Below are 23,989 nucleotides of genomic sequence, written 5' to 3'. Positions count from 1 at the left end.
AAGGTGTTACCTAAGGCAAATAGAAGTCTTCAAAAAAAGTTGTTATCATTTCACTTCACAAAGGAGGAGACAAAGACAATGTGAATAACTATAGACCTACCGCCCTGTTATCTGTATTTACAAAAATCCTGGCAAAGCTAATTAGAGACAAGCTGGATAAATCTTTAACAAAAATTGAATTTTATAGCGAAAACTAATTTGGGTTTAGAAAAGGACTTAACACAGAGGATCCTAAATCAAAAGTGTTGACTTTTGATTTTAGTTAAGATGTAAACAGAAATAAAAAATGTGCATGTCTTTTTCTTGATATCAGAAAAGCATTTGATACTGTTGATCATGTTAAGTCTCTTAAAACTCTATAATGCAGGAGACAGAAGAAGGGTGTAAAAACCAGTTTGGAAGTTTCCTCTCAGACAGAACCCAGCTGTGAGAGGATACAGGAAGCAGATAATACAAAATATTTAAGCATAGTGATTGATTCCAAATTTCCCTGAGCAGATCACACACTGAAATTAAAGAAGGAACTAAATTATGGTTGTAGAAAACTTTATAAAATAATGTTTATTTTATTATAAAATCAATATATTATACTTTAACTGAAAGTAGACTTCAATATGGAATATCAATGTGGGGGAAAAGCCAATTTACTCAGTATTAAAATATATTATTTTGACAAACATATATCATGAGAACTATTTCCAAAAAACCTTGAACATTTAATCCTTTACCCATTTTCAGGGAATGGACCTCTTACACCTTTGATACTTGTACTTCTATAAGAACCTGGTAATATTTTGTATAAAAAGTGGCCAGCAGGAACAAAACTACAGTCGCACTGCTTAAAATATGCGAATATGCAGCATTAAACTGCCCAAACCAAACAAAGAGATTTTCCGTACATTTTATTTCTTAATCACACCTTGAATTTTTAATAAAATCCCTGCAGACATCCAAAAACTAAAAATAAATATAAAATTTAAACTGACATCCAAAAAATGGCTACTTGAAGATTATTAAATCAAAAGTTTCTTTTTAAAAATATGCTAATTTATCAAAGAATTAGATGTGTTAAAAGTATAAATAAAGATATATTTTGAATATAAATAAGGTAATTAAGTATATGTAAGATAAGTATAATACACTCAAGGACATCAAAATGAATAAAGAACTAAACACATATTCGGACATACAAATTATCATACTCCATATATCATAAATCATTTTACACCACTATTATTTATGCTTGAAGCGTTTTATATTAATATAATAGCACCCAGCATAAACAACAATTCAATTATATAATAATTTCAATTTTCTCATTTAAGTTAAAAAGATGGTAACTCCCATATAGGATTTCCTCAGGAGTACTTAGTTCTCAATATATTAGGTAATTTTCTTTCATTGTTATTATAATGGTACTATATATATTATTGTTATTATTATTATAATATATGTTCATATCGATACAGCTGAGTATATTTTATTTATGTCAATATAAGTGTGTTAAAATAAACAAGAATTAATATTACCTTATCATAATGCAATTCTGTAATAAGTATGTACTTTGTAAAATATGAGAATAAAACTATTATTATTATTATTATATTATAAAGTATAACCCAATTTACCCAAACATTAAATTCCAGATTATTTTGTACAATCAACATTCAACTGTAATCAAACAACAATTTTCAAAAGGAAACATTAGAGAAAATAGGCTTTTTAGATAAATGACTAATAAGAGCACAAATGCATTATTTATGCAGTTTTCTAAAGCTTAAAGCTAAAATGAAATCTTTCTGTTAGGTATGTAAATATTTACATCAATAATACACTACAATTATTACAGAAATGCTGTCCTGAAATTTATTTGTCTATAAGCTTAATACAGAAAAAATATTTGTGGGGGAAATTATGAGTGACTTGATAATAAAAAAAATTTTCTGATTCTGCCAAGTTTAAGTACATCGGTAACATAAGGATTTTCAAATCAGCTTAACAATATTAACTATATCTTCAATTTTATTTAAATCTGAACCCTGGTATATCACTGAACAAGTCTGTCAGAACATTTCATCAATAATAACTTCAAACCAAAATGTTAAAATATGATTTTTAATATTACTCCTAATCTTCCATGCACTCAAAACATTTTCTTCACAATTCATGTTGGTTTTATCAAATGTCAAGGCATAAAGAGCAAAGTTTTACTGAATTCAAGGTTAACTATTTTGCTGGACCTAGTTTATATACTACAAAATAGTATAGTATGTTGGGAGCTACTTCACAGAATTTATATTAAATAAATCTATAAACAATAACACTTTTTCGGTGAAATTTTGTAATAAATAATGAATTCTACCCTCTAAATAAATAAATGCGAGGTTTAAATTTTCAATATATCCATTTCAATTACTAAAAATTAACGTATGTAAAAACCATTTTTACAGTTCAAAAACATGTATGTATACAAATAAGTCTTTCAAGCATCATTGATCATTTTTATATAAATTAAACATTCTATAAGATCATTAAGGTTAGTTTAATTAAGCATTAGACTAATACACAAAAACTTGATATCTGACAACAGTTTGAACAAATTTGATATTGAAAACAGTTTCAACTATTAAAAACATTTCACAGAGGTTAGTTGTTGATATTATGGAGATCGATATACAACATCAGCTGATTGAGCTAGCTTTTATAAATAAAAAAAATAAAAAAATTTAACTTTGTACAGCATATTACTCCTGATTCATAACTGATTTCTATTACTTGTATTATTATTATGAAATATTATTATTATTATGTTTATGAAACAAATCATAAACAAAAGGCTTACATGTTTTAAAAAAGTAATAATAATAATAAAAAGTCTTAAGTTTACAAACATACCTTAAAACAATAATTTTTAATTATTGAAAACATATTTGAGGCTTAAGAACAAAACTATTAATAGTTAATTTACGTATTATTGTAACTAATTACATATATTTTAAGGAGTAAAACTATAATTTCTTAGAATTAAACAGTAAAGAACCAATCAATGCCTTTAAAGTAATTTTTTCTTAACTAAAATATTTAAAAGAACAAAAAACTCAAGTAAATAGGTCGAAACTGATGTATGAAAGTATTCTATCAACAAATCTTAAATATATATATTTTTTATTGCAGTTGATTAGTTTAATAATTTGTACAATAATTTTAAGTAAACATAAAAATTTTGAAAACTTATTTAAACTATACTTAATTATTGCATAATTGTTGCAATCAGTTGTTTTTCAATGAATGCTTTCATTAAGTAATATGTGACTAAAGTAAACAGTAAACACCTAGTGATTAAAATAATACTAACATTTGGTATAAAGCAGAAAAGAAAAAATAAAAACAGTTAACTGCGCATAAAACAAAACTGCTGTGAAATTAATAAATTCAAAATATATATTGTCAATCCCAGGGTATAAGTTAAGTTTTCAAGACAAAAAATATACCTAAAAAATGAATTGGAATAGATAAATAAAATAAATTCATAGATAAAAGAAGTAAAAAAATGAATTAAATGAACAAAATAAATAGTTAAAAAGTACATATTAAATTTAAACAGATTTGTTAAATAATTTAAATATTAAAAAAAATAAAAAGTTTTATACTGATGAATAAATTTTTTAAACTAATGAATAAATCCTTTACTTTTGGTTTGGGTAACAATTTTACATGGTTCTATACTTAACATGGTTCTATATTTATAAAAATATATTGCACATAGATCATGTTATTATAAGTTATGTTATTATAAGATAAATTATAAATATAAAAACAAATTACAAAATAAATAATAGATGTTTAAAGTCCATATTAATTATTTAAATAAAAACAAATGAAAATGTTATCCAAGTACACATAAAAAATTACTGCAAAATAACTCATAATTCAGATGCCACTACTGAAAATTATTTTCAGCTTACATTTATGTACAGAATGAACAGGATGCAGATAAATTGCGTGTTTTTTTTAATTATAATTATTATTATTAAAAAATACATTGACACAATAATATTGTTTCCATAAAAGAAAAACTATTAATTCTACTTTAAATAGATTGCTGAGAAGAATTTTCAAATGGTTTGTTAATTCATTAAAAATGGTAATGCTATAATAAATATAAGGTCCTTATTGTAAACTTAGGTATTGTAAATGAGTTATAATAATTTTATTGTCTAGTTTAGTAAGGAGATATCATTATCTTTTAAGAAAAGGTTATCATTCTGCAAGGTTGCATATTCATAAATATAAACACAAGTTAACATATTTAATTTTCTAAATATTGGTCTACCATAATTCAAAATTCAAAGGCATCAGATAATGATCTGACAGCCCGTTGTTTTTAATATTAAAAACTCAATATCACATTAAGGCTCCAAGAGATGACATTGTACTTTACATGATGAGATATAGGCATAATAAATATTAATGACAAGCTTAGCGTTTTATTTCAGCATTTGAGAGCAAAAGAGTATGGCTTGATTTTGTTACAAACAAAATCAATTTGATTATACCACGAGAACTTGTCTGGGTGAAAACACTTAGAAAATTTCACTTTGTATGCAACTGAAATACAGAGTATACAAACTAATGGTATCCAAACGTATTGACCTATATTTAGAAAACCAGTTGTAATCTCTTAAATGTAGACTCAATCAACAGGAAATACCTTCAAAATATTTTCTCAAGGTCAGTGGAATACACACGTTTAGGCAAGCCAACTCACAATGCAATTGTAGTCAGTAGTAATCAGTCAAGATGTGGATCCCAGAACAGAAGTTCAGTGTGTGCTTTGGTTAGCAGGAGTTTGAAAGAGCTGCATGTGTTCAACAGGGTGTACAAACTGAATGGAATATCAATCCTCCTACATCCAAGTCTATTTGTCAGTAGAATAAATCTTTAAGAGAGAGGCTGGAAGCTTGGTTTCATAAAATGTAAATCATCCAAAAATTTGAGTTTGTGACAAGTTTGTGGATTATGTACACGATGCACTCACTGCCAGTCCTGGAAAGTAAATTAGGTGGGCTATTTATGAACTGCAAATTCCTCATTCCACTGTTCACGACATAGTTCATAAGCAGTTCCATTTGCAGGCATACAAGTTACAACTTCATCACATTAAACCAAATGATTGCCACCTACGATATCAATCTGCTGCAGAGATAATACATAGCATCAAAAACCTAATTATCTTGATATGTTTTTATTTAATGATGAGGCAGCCTTTCATATGCACGGGAAACTTAGTAGACACAACTCTCAAATTTGGAGCACTGAAAACGCAATATAATAATTGAAAATGAAAGGGACACACTTAAAGTCAACGTCTTAGAATTACACAAAAATGGTGTCATCGGTCCATTTTTTCATGGAGCACAATGTGACAGGGCACACATGTACCTTGACATGCTTGAGAACTTTGCTGTTCCTCAGATTCCTGCAGGCTTCATTTTCCAACAAGATGGTGCTCCACCAAAATTTCATCCAGATGTTACAATGTTCTTGAACAACAGTTTCCCTAGATGTTGGATCAGATGAAGAGATCCAACTGCATGGACACCTAGATCTTCAAATACCATTGCTTTGAACTTTTTTGCTTGAGGATTTATTAAGTTGTATGTACCAATGAGAAATTAAAGATCTGGATGATTTAAAACAGAGAACTATTCAAGCTGTTGGTCTAATAATACCACAGATGTTCCGAACAGCTGTCAAGAGTTAGATTATCATCTAGACATTTACCGAGCTACGAAAGGTGCACACATTGAACTTGACTAACCTATATTTAAACTTTGCGAGTTGCTGAAAAAATATTAAACAATATTATCTGGTTCTCTTAATATAAGCTGTTACTTGGAATATACCTTTAGCTTGGACACCCTGTGTTCGAACTAAATTATTCTTTGTATTTATGAATTTGTAGTTCAGCTTCCTAGCAGTATATAATAATTATTATTAATACTAAGTAAAATAAAAATATCATTATTTAATAATATATTATTAAAAATTAATTTTTATTTGATTAATTTTCGATAATAATTCTTTACTTTTGATTGAAGATTCTACATTTATATAACAAAAATAACAACAGCAGCTAATTAGAATAAAATTATTCATATTTTATAAAAAATACTCACATCTGTACTGTCAGTAGCTTCTTGATCACCCTCGGTAATATCACTAATCCTTAATGAATTAATGTTATTACTAATTTGAGTATTATTGTTATTGTTATACTGATCATTGTCCATATTTGATTGCCTGCTACGCCTTCTTAACCTCTTTTTAAAGGCTAAAAAAAAGCACACAAGTGAATAATAACGCTTAATATAATAAGGAATATATTTTTTGTACTGAAGCCATGTTTAAAATATACTAATCTAAAAACTCTTTTTTTTCTACACTTAAAGTTGATTCAATAACTTTCAATAATGTTAACTTGTTCATTAAAATGAAATGAAAATTTTATTTTATATAATTAATCAAGTTAAAAAATACAGTAAGGTTCTAAAAAGTACAACTACATGCATTCTATTTCCTGTTCAAGCTTTTATTTTTACCAAATGTAATGATTTCAAACATAATTTTTTTTATTTTCCAAAAGAGGTTCCTCTAGTGGTCAAGTCATAAGTTTCTTCTAAACAATTTAAGTGAAGAATATTTAAATGTAAAAATATATCAACAAATATATTATTTGAAGATATATTTTGCTAATCAATATCATTATTTAGATTTTGATAGTTATAGACTGATCTCACTATTTTATATCATCAGAATATATAAATCAGATTTATATATAATTTCATATATTATCAAGACACACGTTTCTTATCATAACACTTGAATTTCTTGCCAACTTTTATTCATACGAGCAGTATTTTATATTGGCCTTTCCACATTTTAAATAAAAAACCAGAATGTGTAAAATAAAAAATAGCTAATTTTAAAAATATTTTTACTGAAAAACAAAACCCATTCTTTTAAAAATTTGTAAATGTTGATTTATGAAGTTGATGTTAAACATTAAAGATTTATAGGCAGTCTTGTTTTTAATTTGATGTAAACTTCTAAAAGAAGAAAAATTGTTGATTGTTAAAAAAATGTTTTTTTTCTTTTACTTTTTAACACATTTTTTTAAGTCTATCAATTTTATTATGAAACCAACTACAGTATAAGTTTTTACTAAGTTACAATTAGTGAGTCATGATTGTGAAGCTCTGAATCTGATTGGATTTAATTTGAAATAGTTTCATGCTGTTATTCAAATTTTGTTTATTGTAACAAATAAACAACAAATCATAAAAACGGTTGGTCGTATAAAAAGCACTTTATTATTCTTATAACAGATTTCTAAGTAGGTACTCTGTCATCTTTGAATACCTTAGCTTTTTTCTTATTTTCTCTTCTTCTTATTTTGATATAACCCTTTATTTATCAATTTTTGTACCACTCAAAATTATTTAAACTTTCTTCATTTCACAATTACAAACACACAAAAAATTATATTTAATTCTTATTTTAAATTTGTTGATTACATAATAAATCTTTTTTTTTTTTTTTTTGTCTTCAGTCATTTGACTGGTTTGATGCAGCTCTCCAAGATTCCCTATCTAGTGCTAGTCGTTTCATTTCAGTATACCTTCTACATCCTACATCCCTAAAAATTTGTTTTACATATTCCAAACGTGGCCTGCCTACACAATTTTTCCCTTCTACCTCTCCTTCCAATATTAAAGCTACTATTCCAGGATGCCTTAGTATGTGGCCTATAAGTCTGTCTCTTCTTTTAACTATATTTTTCCAAATGCTTCTTTCTTCATCTATTTGCCGCAATATCTCTTCATTTGTCATTTTATCCACCCATCTGATTTTTAACATTCTTCTATAGCACCGCATTTCAAAAGCTTATAATCTTTTCTTCTCAGATACTCCGATTGTCCAAGTTTCACTTCCATATAAAGCGACACTCCAAACATACACTTTCAAAAATCTTTTCCTGACATTTAAATTAATTTTTGATGTAAACAAATTATATTTCTTACTGAAGGCTCGTTTAGCTTGTGCTATTCAGCATTTTATATCGCTCCTGCTTCGTCCATCTTTAGTAATTCTACTTCCCAAATAACAAAATTCCTCTACCTCCATAATCTTTTCTCTTCCTATTTTCACATTCAGTGGTCCATCTTTGTTATTTCTACTACATTTCATTACTTTTGTTTTGTTCTTGTTTATTTTCATGCGATAGTTCTTGCGTAGGACTTCATCTATGCCGTTCATTGTTTCTTCTAAATCCTTTTTACTCTCGGCTAGAATTAATATATCATCAGCAAATCGTAGCATCTTTATCTTTTCACCTTGTACTGTTACTCCGAATCTAAATTGTTCTTTAACATCATTAACTGCTAGATCCATGTAAAGATTAAAAAGTAATGGAGACAGGGAACACCCTTGTCGGACTCCCTTTCTTATTACGGCTTCTTTCTTATGTTCTTCAATTGTTACTGTTGCTGTTTGGTTCCTGTGCATGTTAATAAATCTTATAAATAAATAATAATCAACAATATATTTTTTTAATCTGATTTAACCGGTTTCATTTTAACAATTAAAGCTTCTAACTATATTAAACTCATAACCTATGTAAAATGGGTAGAGTCATCCACTGAAATTATTAACAGATTTGAATATGAGTAATACTTATAACAACCGTTTTCTTTTCAAGTATACCTGAAATTCGGTTAACTGTTAATCTTGCATGGAATAATAAAATTAAATTCTATTTTCAGAACAAAATATTATTCTTAACAGGCGTAAAAAATTCATGAAATAAACTGTCAACAAGATTTAATCTACTGTACACGTTTGTGGAAAACTTTCTTTGTATTTTAATACAAAAGTAATATAAGGTTTTTTTATTTTTCAAACTAAGTTTATTAAAATAAATATAAGATGTTTTGATCAATCGCATCAACTTTTACCATTTTTAAAGTAAAATCATAATCCCGTCACTGTAGCACTTCTATGTTTTACGGATGAAAGACTATAAGTGATTTTCACAGGCCTTTTATTAACCAACTTTATACTGTTAAGAGAACTGAAATAAACCTGTGTAGAGGCTGAAATAAATGGTAGTCTGACAATGTAAAATCGGAATGATATAGCGTCATGTTCCAGCCAAGTTCACTCAATTTTCGATTGGTCACTAAAGATGTCTGGGTTCTGACATTATCTTTATGGAAGATGACACCTTTCCTATTGATCAATTTTGTTCACTTTATCTTGATTGCTAGGCATAATCTCTCCAGTCTACAGTAGAGCTTAGAATCAATATTTGACCAGCAGCAGCTAATTGTGAAAAATTCATTTTGATTCCAACACACACCACACACAGCATCACCTTTCTTGGCATCATTCCTGGCTCTGCCACCATTTGTAGAGCTTCACCTTGCTTTGACTGTAATCTTTTTCCTACATTATTATCATATGTTATAAAAAACATTTTTCATTGTCTGTAACGAGCAGCCTTTCTAAAATTGTTCGATTTCTTTTATTTTAGCAATAATTTGCAAATTGAAAGTTGATTCATTAAATTTTTAATTATTAAATCAATTGGCACATACATGTAGAATTTTTTGAATCCAACCTTCTTCAAACGGTTTAAAACAGTTTTGTGGTTTATGTTAGTGTTCATTACTGATATCTTATTTGATCTTTTCCTTTTTCCATGATTTCATAGACTTTTCAGTCAATAACCAATTAGAGAAAGATGCATCATTTCAAAATCTCCGGATTGAAAATGCTTGAATCAGCTTCATGCCAAACAACTGATATCTTAGCCATAAACATCACAAATTTTTGTTAGCAGTATGAGTTGCATCTTCTCCTTGTCCAGTACAGTTTCAAAATGTATCAAATTTCTTTACTTTCACTGATTTTCAAGATGCAATAAGTTTTAAATAAACTCATATTGTTAATAAACTATTCAATAATAATGAAAAGATTTGCTACTCAAAAGCATGAAAGATTTGGTTAATATTACCAGAGTTATGCAATCCTAAAGCCACTTACAAGGAGAATACACAGAAACCTTTTACTGATACTCTCGTAATAAAATTTGAAATACATAAATGTAGGAATTGTATATTTTAACATTAAAATATAACAGCCAAGTTAATTTTTCAATTACTAATATGATATAATACTAAATTACGCTAAAATTGTGTTTACTAGTTAAAATTTTAAGAATTTTATTGTAAATAAAATGTTAACTCTACTGAAAAAACTCAAATCCACCAAAAAAAATGTTGTTCCTAATTTCAACTCCAGTATAAATCAATATTCTTTATTAACTAGTTATTTATTTTTTAATAATAGTGCTGTGTGCTGTTTTTGTAGTAATATCCAATGTGTTGTGTGGAACTTTTGTCTTTTAATCATACTTTTTACAAGATTTTACATTTAATAAAAACACTTTATAAAAATACTAAAAGTAGTCTCTAATAACTGGTTTTTAAAAACTTAAGTCAATTTTTTCAAAATAAATTTTTTTCATTTACTGAGCAAGCAACAAATAATAAATATCAGTTATAATTTACTTGGGTACAATATTTAAACATTTTGGGTGCATTATTTAAACAATTGTAATAAAAATGTTTAATCTTTGTATCTGATTCAGTTCTCATTGATTCAATATAATACATATATATATATATATATATATATATATATATATATATATATATTAGACTATTTCTAAAATATATATATATACTTGCACACATTCACAACTGACATAACAAAGGATTCTAAACATTTATCTGTCAAAAAACAGAAGAAAAAGCAGAAACTATCAACTTGATGTTTTTTTATGTCAAAAAAAATTTCAATTTGATCAATTTTTTAATGTATCAATTTTTTTTTAATGTAAGCTCAAGAATTAATTTTTATCAAATGCATAAACTAATTTTAGTGATTTAAAGATAGTTCTTTATTTGTTATTTCATCATCATGGTACATAACTTTTATGTAATTCTGATATTCATGTATTTTCATTTGCTGATTTTTTCAGTTTACTAAATCTTATGAATTTTTGCAAATAAGTGTTTTTTCTGATGCAGAACCTTTTGTGCTAGCCCATCCACATTTTAAATAAAATTAACAAACAAAATATATTTTTAAAATCATAAATTATCTTTACAAGAAATTCTAAAAATTAAAAAAAATTCTTATAAATTCTTTAATTTTCTACTTCTTGAGGTCTGTACCTGCTTGAAGGTTGCTAAATTATTAAGTTGGGTAACATTTAAATAAAAATTAAAAAAAGTATTATTTTGTTGTTTTTTTTTTTAAGTCATGCAGCAAGAAAATCACAAGTACTTTTTAAAATTTAAATTATTAAAATTTCTATCTAACATCTAATAAAAAATTAAATTATATATTTCATTCAGTTTAAGGCTAAAATATATTTATTAAAAAGAAAATCAGGAATTTATGATCACTACTTAACAACTTGAATATATTTTGAATGAATGAAAATAAAACATTATATTATAAAAATGCTTTTGTTTGTTTTGTGAAATAGTGGTAAAAAATTTTACTATAAAACATACTTACTAAAAAGTACTGAAAAACAATCATCTGAACAGAACATAGTCATTTATAAATATTTACGTAATGTGTATAATAATAATAATAACTTTGTCGTTTTAATATTCCTACATACTATAACTTATTTTAAAAACAATATTATTATTATTATATTTAATGTGCAAGAAGTATAAAATACATAGTTTCACTGAATATTGGCTTCAGTACAAAAATCATCAACAACCTCTGTGGGTGAACACTGTAACTAATAAGTGTAACAAAACTGTTCACTACAACCTTCCATGACACATAAAGTAATAACAATAGAACATGAATGGAAGGGGGAAGTAAACAGCAACAGACAATGAGAAAGTGGAAGAATAAAGAGAAAAAATTATTAAAAAAAGAGAAAAGCTGCCGTGCAGTATACAGGAAGAAGGGGGAAAATGGTATGAGTAAGAAGGAGTGTAAACCTTTTCTCATATAGTAATAGTAGTAGTCGATTCATTATTTGATATAAAATCAATAGTCTGTTTCTAGACTAATTCAAAAAAAAGGTTGAAATATAATTTCCTACAACACAGAAAAAAATTTGGCATAACCAACACGTTACCTTTTTCATGTTAACAGCAAATGAAAGAATATTAAATTAAATTAATCAGGTTATCATTTTATTCACGTAATATGTTTTTAGGTCACTCACTTGAAAAGAATTTTTAACTAATTATAAATATTAAGTGGTATATTTTATTACTTTAGGTATCTGGTAAACTTTACCACTTTTATTACTATAAAAATATAATATTTAATGAGAAATATGTGTAATTAATCTTCTTTTTTTTTTTTTTTTTTTTTTTGTTGAAAATGCTGTTACAAAACTATTCAATCACATATTTAAAATCTTACTAGGCCTATTTCTTTAGTCAAAGTTTTAAACCAAATTTCTTTTATAATTTTTAATTAATTCAAATCCTTGATATAAATTTAGTGACAATATAGAAAAGAAACTAATAGTACATAAACAATTAAATGAATAGAAGAATAACAAAAGTAATATTCATAATTCACTTCAGTAAAAAATCGATAAAGGTACACAGTAATTGAGTAGTAGAACGATTTAAAATATGATTCTGAAGGTCCATTATAATTCCCTATAAAAACTCAATGTTTAGGTGTAGTATTAATAATGAGATGTGCTTAGAATGCATTTTTTGAGACCAACTGTATTTTCTAAGGAAATAATAAACATGTATTATGATTTACAATCTTAATGCTTTCATATTAAGTCAGTGACATAAGAATGCAGTTATAGGCAACTTGACACGAAACACCAGTCATTCCAAAAATAACATGACTATTTTCAAGAATAAAAAGAACAACATGAAAGCTCTACTATAAAAGGCAAGGAGTGAAAAGCTACCTCACTGTTTTCTTCACTTGACCAAATATACTGTACATATAAATGTGCCAAATTCACTAAAATGCTACTGATATTTAAGTCTACTAGTGACCCTTTCCCTCTATTTCCTGCAGGGAGTGCATAGTGAAGATCTTATTCTTAGTAAAAGTGACTCTTGACTAGTAGCACTTGTATCTCCTTTACCTTAAATGGGTCACAGACTTCAGAAAAACTAATATAAAGAAAAAATATTTTCATCTTCTTATAAAGTAAGGTGTTATATACATTACATCCACAAAGTTATAATTTTGTGGCAGAGGAGAAAAAAATTTGTTTTTTTACTATGATCTATTATAACGTGTAGATTTGGCATATTTATATAACAAATTTTAAAGTAGCATAAATTAATAAGTAGATAAATAAGATTAATAAGTAGTAAATTAATAAGTAAATTAATAAAGTAGCATAATTTTAATAAGTATAAATGGCAAATAGTCAAAATTATTCTTTCTATCTCAGGAAGTCATGATGATATTCATTACAAAATCATAGCCTAAAGTAAGCAGAATGAAAGGATTGCTTAAATTCACTCTCTTCATTTCAGATTCAGGCTGTATAGTGAAAATAGTTATCGTAGAAAAATCAACTCTCACTAGTCTTGTACCGCAGATGGTTCACATGAATCAAAACCTCAGAAAGACTAGTAATGGTAGTGTAAAGAAACAAATTAACTTATCTTTTTTGCCATGAAACAATGAACACAATATACAATTTTTTAACTCGGCAAGAGTTTACTTATGTGGCTAAATATCAGCTTTATTTCATTACGTTTTGCAAATAGTTATGCAGATGCAAATTCAGCTTATAAATAAAACATTTTAATATATTACATTAAAATAGAAATACAGTATCTATTAGAAAAAAAATTGCATGAAAATACATAGATTGAAAAAACAAAATGTGTTTTACAGGCGGAGTTTTCATTATCACAATCTGGTGTACTGCCTGCTGGTAGTATCTTCACACTATGTCAATTCATTCCTATCTCAAGCCTTCTACTTCAACACCTTGTAGTTTCCAATCTTCACCTTGTCTATTAACTTTATCCTTCTTCCTTACTTCCTTTCTCCTATTATTAACCCTTCCAATGCAGTTGTCAATATTCCATTTCCTGTAACCCCACGTCCTACAATTTCCTTTTCTTTTGTGTACTTCCGAATTAGTGCTCTTTCTTTTTTAATCCTGTTCATTACTTCTTCATTCCTCACTTTATACACCCATGTTACTTTTCCATCCTTCTCCAATTCCCATCTGAAAGGCCCCAATCTCTCTTCCTTATAATGCGTACTTCATTTTCATACAAGATATTACATAAATAGCAATTGGCTGGCTAGCCTCTCTTCCATTAGACTTTTACCAAATAATAAATTCCTCTTCTAACTGAAGACTTCCTTTTCTATTGCTATTTCATATTTCCATTCTGCTCTTCCACTTATGGTCCTCTGTCATTACAGTTCACAAACATTTGTAATTTTTTACTTTTTCTATTCTTCCTTCACTTTTTTAATATAAATCCTCTATGTTTTTACTTTCATTACTATAGTTTTTCCTTTATTTAAAAATATTTTAATGGTATATTAATTAATTTTGGCATTTTCAAACTGTTAATATCAATAAGATGTCTGGATACTTATGATTTCATAAGAGTATATGGACTGTGTTGTATGTAGACAGGAAAACCACTTTAGAGATGGTTTTTATTTCCTTTAAACTATCTGTCCAAATTTTCTGTATGACTAACAAATGTAAACAAATTGAGGTACAAGAAGCACTAATCAGAGTTGTATTTCATGAAAGTAATACTGAATGTACAGTCAGTTCCTGTATATTTCAAATAATAATGATGATTTCATTTACAAGGCTGAATATTATGTGCATTCTACTGAACCTAGTGCACCAATAAATTTGCTTCTTTAAAGTAGGTAATAGAGAATTACTTTACTACTCACTTTCTTTGATAATCTTGGAATGGGATACTGTTGTTCTTGAAAATGGTGAACCTACCATACACATACAGTTTCTTACCCACAACAGTAAAATGTTAACAATTATTGCTCCAAATGTGTACATTTAAGTAATTGAGAACTAACAGTGAAAATAAGTTTTTAAGCATTATAAAAAGTGGCTGTAAATGACATTTAATTGGTAAAAATCTTTATCCAGGTTAAAGAAAATAACTTCCAGCATTAATTGTGAAATTAAAGATACATGCAATCTGAATTTTTTTGTAACTCGTGTCTTATGCAATCAAAAAATAACACATACACGTAATGAAAGTTTATGCTGCTTCCATTTGGAAACAGGTATTTTAACCATTCACTAACAAAGGCATAAAACACTGCAGTAAATTCAATCACCGGTTAGAGAAATTAAGTATTGACGACAGAATTTCATGTAGGTTATGTGGGGATAACAAGTAAGTTCCTGCACATTGTTTAAATTTTTCCATAGGCGAAAGATTTCCAAAGGATTTTATTTACAAACTATGTAATGACAAATGCATGCAATTTCAGAGCAGCATTTGATAGTAGGGAAACACAAACACCATTAAAAATCATACATTAAAATGATGCTCACTATTTGCAGGAACATAGTTTAAACCAATCTTTCAACTGTGTAGTACTTCAGGTCAATGCTTACAAGTATTTGATTAAAATGACACTACAAATAATTAATGGTCAGGAAGTTTGGATTTTTTATTTTTATTCTATTTTCATAGTTAATGATTGGATTTCAGATTAATGCCCGTATTGGAAGAACCCCCCTATATGAATCATAAGACACTCTAGTCTTTGAGTGCTCAGTGATACAGAGTAGCTGGAACGAAGGTGCAACCATATCAAAGAGGTATCTGTGAAAGCCAGACTAAGGAATGATTCCTGAAAGAGGCAGAAGCTCTTTCAGAAGCTAAGGCGTAGATCAGGCCACAACATCGATCTTCTGAGTACTGCACTGCTGAAAGCAATGGAAAAATTACAACTGTTTTTTTTACAAAAAAATGTAGCCTTCTGCATTTTCATGTAACAAAGATGGAGGCGCCATGCTTGGTAAAATATTCCACAGGTAAACTAATCCTCCATTTGGATCTCCAAGTAAAGACAGCTAAGGAAGCGATCACCAGAAAATTAAGAATAACATTCTATGAGTTGGAGCGTTGAATGTTAGAAGACTAAAAAAGGTTGATAGGTCAGAAAATTTAAAGAGGGAAATGGGTAAGGTTACATGTAGATGTAGCAGGAATTAGTGAAGTTCGGTAGGAAGAGGAAAACTACTTTTGGTCAGGTGATTTTAGAATAATTAACTCAGTATCAAATAAAGGGGAGGCAGGAGTAGGTTTCATAATGAACAAGATAGGGAAGGGAGTAGAGTATTTCAAAAAGCAAAGTGATAAAATAAAAACCTAAGCCAACAACGATTGTTAAACATCTATATGCCTACAAGTGCCCATGATGATGATAATGATGAGGTAGTGTGTGTGTATACGAAGAAACTGAAAAAGCAATTAAACACATAAAAGGGGATAAAATGTAATAATAGTAGGAGATTGGAATGCAAGCATTGGAAAGGCAAGCAAGTAAATATTGTGAATGAATAGGGGCTGGGCAAACGAAATGAAAGAGAGGAGAGGACTGACTTATTGAGTTTTGCACTAAGTATAATTTAGTAATTGCCAACACCCAGTTTAAAAATCATAACAGAAGAATATACATATGGAAAAACCGGATGATACTGCAAAATATCAGATAGATTAAATCATTGTTAAGCAAAGGTTTAAAAATCAACTCGTCGACTGCAAAGCATATCCTATAGCAGACATTAATAACAACCATAATTTAGTGATAAAAAAATGTAGATTGGGTTTAAAAACTTGAAGAAAAGGCGCCAGGTGAATCCGTGGAATCTAGAGAACCTTGAGGACGACATTGCAAGAGGTCTGAGTAAAAAAAATAAGATAGAAAATATAGAAGAAGAATGGGAGAATGTTAAAAAGGAAATTCTTAAATCAGTAGAAGCAAACTTAGGCAAAACAGAACTGGTAGAAAACCTTGGATTTCAGAGGATAAATTGCAACTGATGGATGAGCGTAAAAAGTATAAGAATCCTAGTGATGAAGAAGGTAAAAGGACCTATGACAATTAAGAAATACTATAAAAAGGAAGTACAAATTAGCAAAATATGAGTTAAACAAAAGTGTTCAGAAGTGAAAAGAGAAACGATCAATGGTAAAAAAGATAAGCACACAGGAAAGTTAAAGAGAATTTTGTGACTAAAAACTATTATAATACGAAAGAAAACATTGACAGGTAGACAGAATATATTGAAGAGTTTACAGAGGAAATTGTTACCATATATATGCCTAGCTTAACATCACCGGACATAACACACTAGCAGCTTAGATGTCAGCAGGAGGACAGTATATGTATGCGCTTGCACAAGTGTAACTCCCACCATGTAGATGATTGTGCAGATCTCCCACCAGAGTGGTGCTGCAACCCCAACACTCACAGGCAAGAGCTTACACAGGAGTGAATTTTCAATTGATTGTCGACCACCATCTAGAGAAGACCAAGAAAATGGAAGACGGCAGAACAAGTTCCCTGGCCGCCTCAATGTGGGATCTCCTGGCAGATGCCAACATCCCCGCCGGAACAGAGGCCTGGCCAGCCTACCAAAGGAGCCACTGGGAGTGGATGCTACCTTCCTGCTATAGCTTGCCAGGCTTCAATTATCCTGGCTGGCAGACTCAGCAGCAGGAGCCAGCCCAGCATGGGATTGCTCGGGGAGAACCGCCTTGGCTGCACCAGTGAAAGACAACCAACACTGACCTGACACTGTGGGGCTCTGGGGACCACCACTGCCATGCTGTAGTGAGTACCCAACTGCTACTGAGAGGAAGCCCAGTCTGATTTCAGTGGACGAACAGCAACTCCCCCAACTACAGCCGAGTCGGCTTTGCCAGAGACCAGCTTCCAGACCAAACAGCTCTTCTCAGAGATGATGCAAAAATGGCCCTTTTCAGGGCCACCACTTCAGAAACCTCAAACAGCCCTTCTCAGGGCCACCACTTCAGAAACCTCAAACAGCCCTTCTCAGGGCTACCATAAGGTTTTAAGGCACCAACTGCCATCTAAGCCATTCTGAGACAAAATGAATTAGAAACTGGTGTTATAAAGAAAGAAAAGGAAGTTGAAGAGGATGAAAATGGAGGTACAATAATGAGATCTGAATTTAATAGAGCATTTGAATGGCAGAAAGGTTTCTGGGATAGACAGTAATTACTGCGCAGTGCAGGTGAGAAAGTGATAGATAGATTATGCAAACTGGTGTGTAATTTTTACGAAAAAGAGTAAGTTCCGTCAGACTTCCAAAAGAGTGTTATTGTCATGATACCAACAAAAAAAAAACCGAATCAGAAAGGTGAAGAATACAGAACAATTAGCTTAACTAATCATGCATCAAAAATTCTACTAGAATTCTGTAAAGAAGAATTTGGAAAAGAGTGGAAGAAGTGTTAAGAGAAGATCAATTTGGTTTCAGAGAAAGTATAGGGGACAAGGGAAGCAATTTTAGCACTCAGATTAATAGTAGAAGGAAGATTAAAGAAAAACAAACCAACATACTACGCATTTATAGAATTAGAAAAGGGGCATTTGATAACGTAGACTGGAATAAAATGTTCAGTATTTTACAAAATTTAGGGTTCAAGTATAGAGACAGAAGAATAATTGCTAACATTTACATGAACCAAACTGCAACAGTAATAATCGAAGAGCATAAGAAAGAAACTGTAATAAAAAAGGGAGTCACACAAGGATGTTCTCTATCCCTGTTACATTTTAATCTTTACACAGAACTAGCAGTTAATGACAGTTTAGATCTGGAGTAACAGTGCAAGGTGAAAAGATAGAGATGCTACAATTTGCTGATGTAATAATTTTAGCTGAGAGTAAAAAATATTTAGAAGAAACAATGAATGGCATGGATGAAGTTCTACACAAGAACTTCCACATGAAAATAAAAAAGAACTAAACAAAAGTAATGAAATGTAGTAAAAATAAAGTAGATGGACCACAGAAAATAAAAACAGGATGAAAAAAGACTATGGAGTAGAAAAATTTTGTTATTTGGGAAGTAGAATTACTAAAGATGGACAAAGCAGGAGCGATATAAAATGCTGAATAGCACAGGTAAAATGAACTAAAAAACACATAAAAAAATCACTTGACAAACATTAGGAAAATCACATTTTATAATAGACAGTCAGCATAAAATGGAAAATGTACAGTATAAAGAATCAAATTAATCCTCACTTGATTTACCAATATAATTAAAATTCATTTGTTGCTCTTCACTGAAATTAGATGTTTTAAATACTATTTTATATCTTATTAAATGTGTAGAATTCTCTCTCTCTCTCTCTCTCTATATATATATATATATATATATATAAAGATGGACGAAGCAGGAGCGATATAAAATACCGAATAGCACAAGCTAAACAAGACTTCAGTCAGAAATATAATTTGCTTACATCAAGAATTAATTTAAACATCAGAAAAAACATTTTTGAAATTATATGTATGAAGCGTAGCTTTATGTGGAAGTGAAACTTGGACGATTGGAGTACCTGAGAAGAAAAGATTAGAAGCTTTTGAAATGTGGTGCTATAGGAGAATATTAAAAATGAGATGGGTAGATAAAGTGACAAATGAAGAGGTGTTGCAACAAATTGATGAAGACAGAAGCATTTGGAAAAATATAGACTTAAAAAAAAGAAGAGACTGACTTACAGACCGCATCTTAAGGCATCCTGGAATAGCACTTTGATATTGAAGGGACAGGTAGATGGAAAAAATTGTGCAGGCAGACAACCTTTAGAATACGTAAAACAAATTGTTAGGGATGTAGGAGTATACCAAAATGAAATGATTGTCACTAGATAGGAATCTTGGAGAGCTGCATAAACCAGTCAAATGTGAAGACAAAAAAAAGAATAACTGGAAGAACAGGAGTGTTATCTCTTTTGTTTCTCGGCTTATGAAAATGTATTTCCGATGTGTATCTGGTTATGCCCAAGGGGTTAATTTAAAATCAGTGCCTATTTGATTTAACATGAAAGAAAGACTGCTACTATAATGGTTAGTCTAGATAACTAGGAGTGATGGCATACAACCATAACTAGGACTTAACGTCTTTTCCCTTTTGTGCATTAAAGATACCAGTTTAATTAATTAAACATCAAATCGTGAACATTCATGATACCTGCTTTCAACATTGATCTTTCATTTGAATCAATCATTGCTAATAATCCCTGGACATCCATTGAATACTAGAACAATAAGATGGTTGTACTCATATGTCAGTTGGATTTAATTTTGAATCTCTAAAATTTCCATTAACATGATGACAACCCTGAAACAAAAATAACAACTACCAAACAAAATAATAATGTTTGTAGAGTAATGTGTCAACTATTTCATTTATGTAGGTCATAAACAATTATTAATTAATTACAAACGCAAAGTAAGTAGTGAAACAGACATAACAAATTTATGACACTACCGAACTTGTAATAAACATTTAGTTTTAAATAACATATGGTTGACACATAAATGTTATCAAGGAGGAGTAATATATAAACACAACACATAATAAATCATCAATCAAACCAAATCAAAAACCAACAGAAGTCATTATTCCACTTTTTTACTGATAACTTTTAACTGGGGTTTTTTTAATTCATTGTTAGATCATGTATTAACATATCATGTTAAACATATTAACATTACTACAAAACAAAAGTACAATCCAAAATTAGCATTCAAGCAGAAATACTCTATTAAAAATACATGTAGCAAACATACTCAAAAAATATTAAAGCACTGATACCAGTGTTATTGTACAAACAACAAAATAACTATAAATTAACATTCGAGAGAATATAAACACAATAAACATAATCTACAACACCACTCAATCTTATATAAACCATTTATTTTGAGAAATATTGATCTACAGCCTTTTCAATATCACTCACATCACCTGAAGATTACAGAACTGAAAATTAAGAAATACCTAACATATACAAGTGTGATTTTATACATTTTTTTTCAAAATGATTGTTAAATATGTTCTTCTTTTGAGAATTTTTATTTAAATAAAATATAACATGAGTTAAAAAATTTTAGCTGTTTCTTTAAAAAAAAAAAAAATCTATTATTTACCTACAATTATAAGAATCTCAAAACACAAATATCAAACTCTTTTGGTTATAGTTTCTTGCTAAATAAAATAAGATCGTTCTGCTTTACTCTGGCAAACAAAATATTTATTCAAAAATTAAATCTATGACATTGAATTGAAATAATGTACACATAACATGTTTGTAAGGAACAAGTATTAAAATCAATACATGGTTTTGTGGTAGACTGTTACTAACTTACCAGTGAATCCACTTTCACAAACTATTCTACTGAAATAAACCACATGTGCACAAAGAACAATATGAAACTCATAAATCAACATCATAGGATACACATAAATATTATTTAAAAAAGTCAAAATATATTAATAAAAGTACATTATATCAACATTTTACATGTACAGACACAATTTAAATTTCACACACACTAAAAACGCATAATAAACAAACAAAAATCTTACTAAATCAAATTCAAACACCAGCACCTCATCATAACATACAACACTCACTACTCCATTAGTTCTGAAAAACTTAAGAGCAAAAGCTAGCTAGGCACAAATAAATTCTTACAGTTTTTACTTTAAAATAAAGTGTACTGCAGTCAATTTAATAAAAAAAAATCAAAATTATAAAACAAAATAATAAAAATATAAGCAAGATTAATTAATGCTCAATAACGTGCAAGATACAGAAAGTTTATATTTATACTGAACTATAAAATGAACACTAAACATAACATAAGCAGACGATGCTATTTTTATTTTTCAACAAGAAAACTTATAAACCCTCAAAAACATTTTCATCCTTTTACTCACTGATGTAACATAAACTTGTTGACAAAAGCTACTACACAACCAACATTCTTTGAAGCATTTCTGTTACCAGCAAGATATTGCTGCTAACATTAGAGACTTTACCAGCAGGATATTGACGATAATATCTTAGTCGAGTACATTTAATAGTTGTTAGTCTTATATAACCGTGTAAAAATATGGGGGCTTTTAAGGTTATGTCTAGCCACCAATCTTTATTGAATAAAGATACTAAATATTTAACAATGTTCGGTAAGAACCTTTGATAGAAAATGGTATAGATGGTTAGGTTTCGCAGAAACAGAATTTATGTAGAACTCTTACATGTAGAAACGGTGCGTCAATACCAGAATCAAATGCGACTTCTTTCGCCCGTCACTTAAATTCATAATTACACAAAATACGATAATTACAGTTCAGTAAAAACGCTTTAACTATTTATTAATCTCTAATTGTTTATTAAACTTAGATTAATTAATTACTCTACAATATACTCGTATCTACGCCAACAAACAAATCTTTCAAAACAAGAACACTATTATAAGCTGTGGTTTGATTGGTTAAAAAATTCTCAGACAATCCGTAATATGAAACAGCTGTTTAAAACTAAAGTAACAGATTTACAGGAAATAAATGAAACGGACAAAGAGATCTCTAAATTAAAAAGTATGATTCATCTATACGGAAAGACAGTGTATCAGTACAAAATTGTAATTCTAAATTTTGCAACGTTTAGTTAAAATCGCAATCAACGTTATTGTAATAGACAATCAATGTAACTGTAATAGAGCAATATTCTGTTACTTTGTCATTTTAGTATTTCTACAATAATTAATGTCTTACCATTTTAAATAAATTATCTAACCATTTAAAGATCTTCCTGCAAATTTATTTAAAATAGAAAAAAAATTTTACATAAATAGTATTACTGTATGAATGAATATTTAAATAATACTGAATAAAAAAAATTAATATTATTTAAAAATTCATTAACAGATTAATTTTATTCTTCACGTATTTGGTCCTAATCCCGTTACGACATTCACAAATCAATCGATATCCTGAGGATGTTCCCGCAACGTTTCGCAGGTCGTTTCACAAGTTTTCTTTCGTGGAGTATATAATGTAGAATAGTTTACGTAACCTTTCACTCCGCGTTCTATCGACTCATGTCGTCCAATTCTCTGTTAGTGCTTTAATCCTTCCATTTAATTCAAATATATTCAACTCATTTCACTATTTCTTTTCCTGTCGTTCAAACGATATCCAGTAACACTCCTTAAAAACTGCATATCTGCCGCCTGGATACGTTTTTCCATCTGTTTGTTAATGTACAATGTCTAGCCATATGTAATCAACGCAATAGAAGCTACTTTATAAAGTGTATCTTTATTCACTCTATTTTTCAAAGTTCTTTTCACGACTCCATTATGGTATTCGAATTTTTCTATTTTGCTGCCCACATCAAACTCCCCAAACGCAAAAATCGTACATCCCAAACCTGGTTTATTATGCACTTACGAAAGACGATTTTTGATCTTAATATCCCTATCATTGAAAGCCATAACCTTGGTCTTATTTACAGCGATTGTCATATTATATTCTATTGAGATTTGGCCAAATTTAACTGCTGCAGTGTGCAAAGAGTTTTCACAATCTGCATCTATTACCTCTATTACCCTATTACCAAAGCTCTCTAACTTTAGATCATGCGTACAATTTTTGATTTTGCTTATCCAAAGCCGAAGGAGATTGTAAATATATATATATATATATATTAAACAGAAGCTGTGATAAGCTATATCCTTGTTGAACATCTAAATTTACTATTATCTCTAGTCGTTGCTATTTGTGTATTGCTGTACACTTCCTGCACAATCCATCTTGTTG

The 23,989-nt window shown here is 29.0% G+C and overlaps 1 protein-coding gene across 4 annotated transcripts in view; it reads right to left on the bottom strand.

Moving 5' to 3' along the window:
* Window positions 1–22,690, bottom strand: part of LOC142331801 (uncharacterized) — a 32,608-nt gene extending 9,918 nt beyond the window's left edge. Inside the window, exons 1-2 of one of the 4 annotated variants that reach the window (XM_075377920.1) lie at window positions 20,348–20,491; window positions 6,180–6,334 (exon numbers count right to left, since the gene is read on the bottom strand). In XM_075377920.1, the coding sequence (XP_075234035.1) occupies window positions 6,180–6,334; window positions 20,348–20,408 (216 nt within the window). In that variant the 5' untranslated portion in view covers window positions 20,409–20,491. Of the gene's footprint in view, window positions 1–3,355; window positions 3,484–6,179; window positions 6,335–11,652; window positions 11,905–20,347; window positions 20,492–22,423 lie in introns of those variants that run through there. The other 3 variants (XM_075377921.1, XM_075377923.1, XM_075377922.1) reach the window with 3 other exon arrangements.
* Between the last annotated feature and the right edge of the window lie 1,299 nt (window positions 22,691–23,989).

This window comes from Lycorma delicatula, chromosome 10, assembly GCF_047948215.1.
Source record: "Lycorma delicatula isolate Av1 chromosome 10, ASM4794821v1, whole genome shotgun sequence".
NCBI classification, from domain to species: Eukaryota; Metazoa; Arthropoda; class Insecta; order Hemiptera; family Fulgoridae; genus Lycorma; species Lycorma delicatula.
Note: the sequence above shows the minus strand (reverse complement) of the source record. Positions and strands in the feature narration are given on the sequence as shown.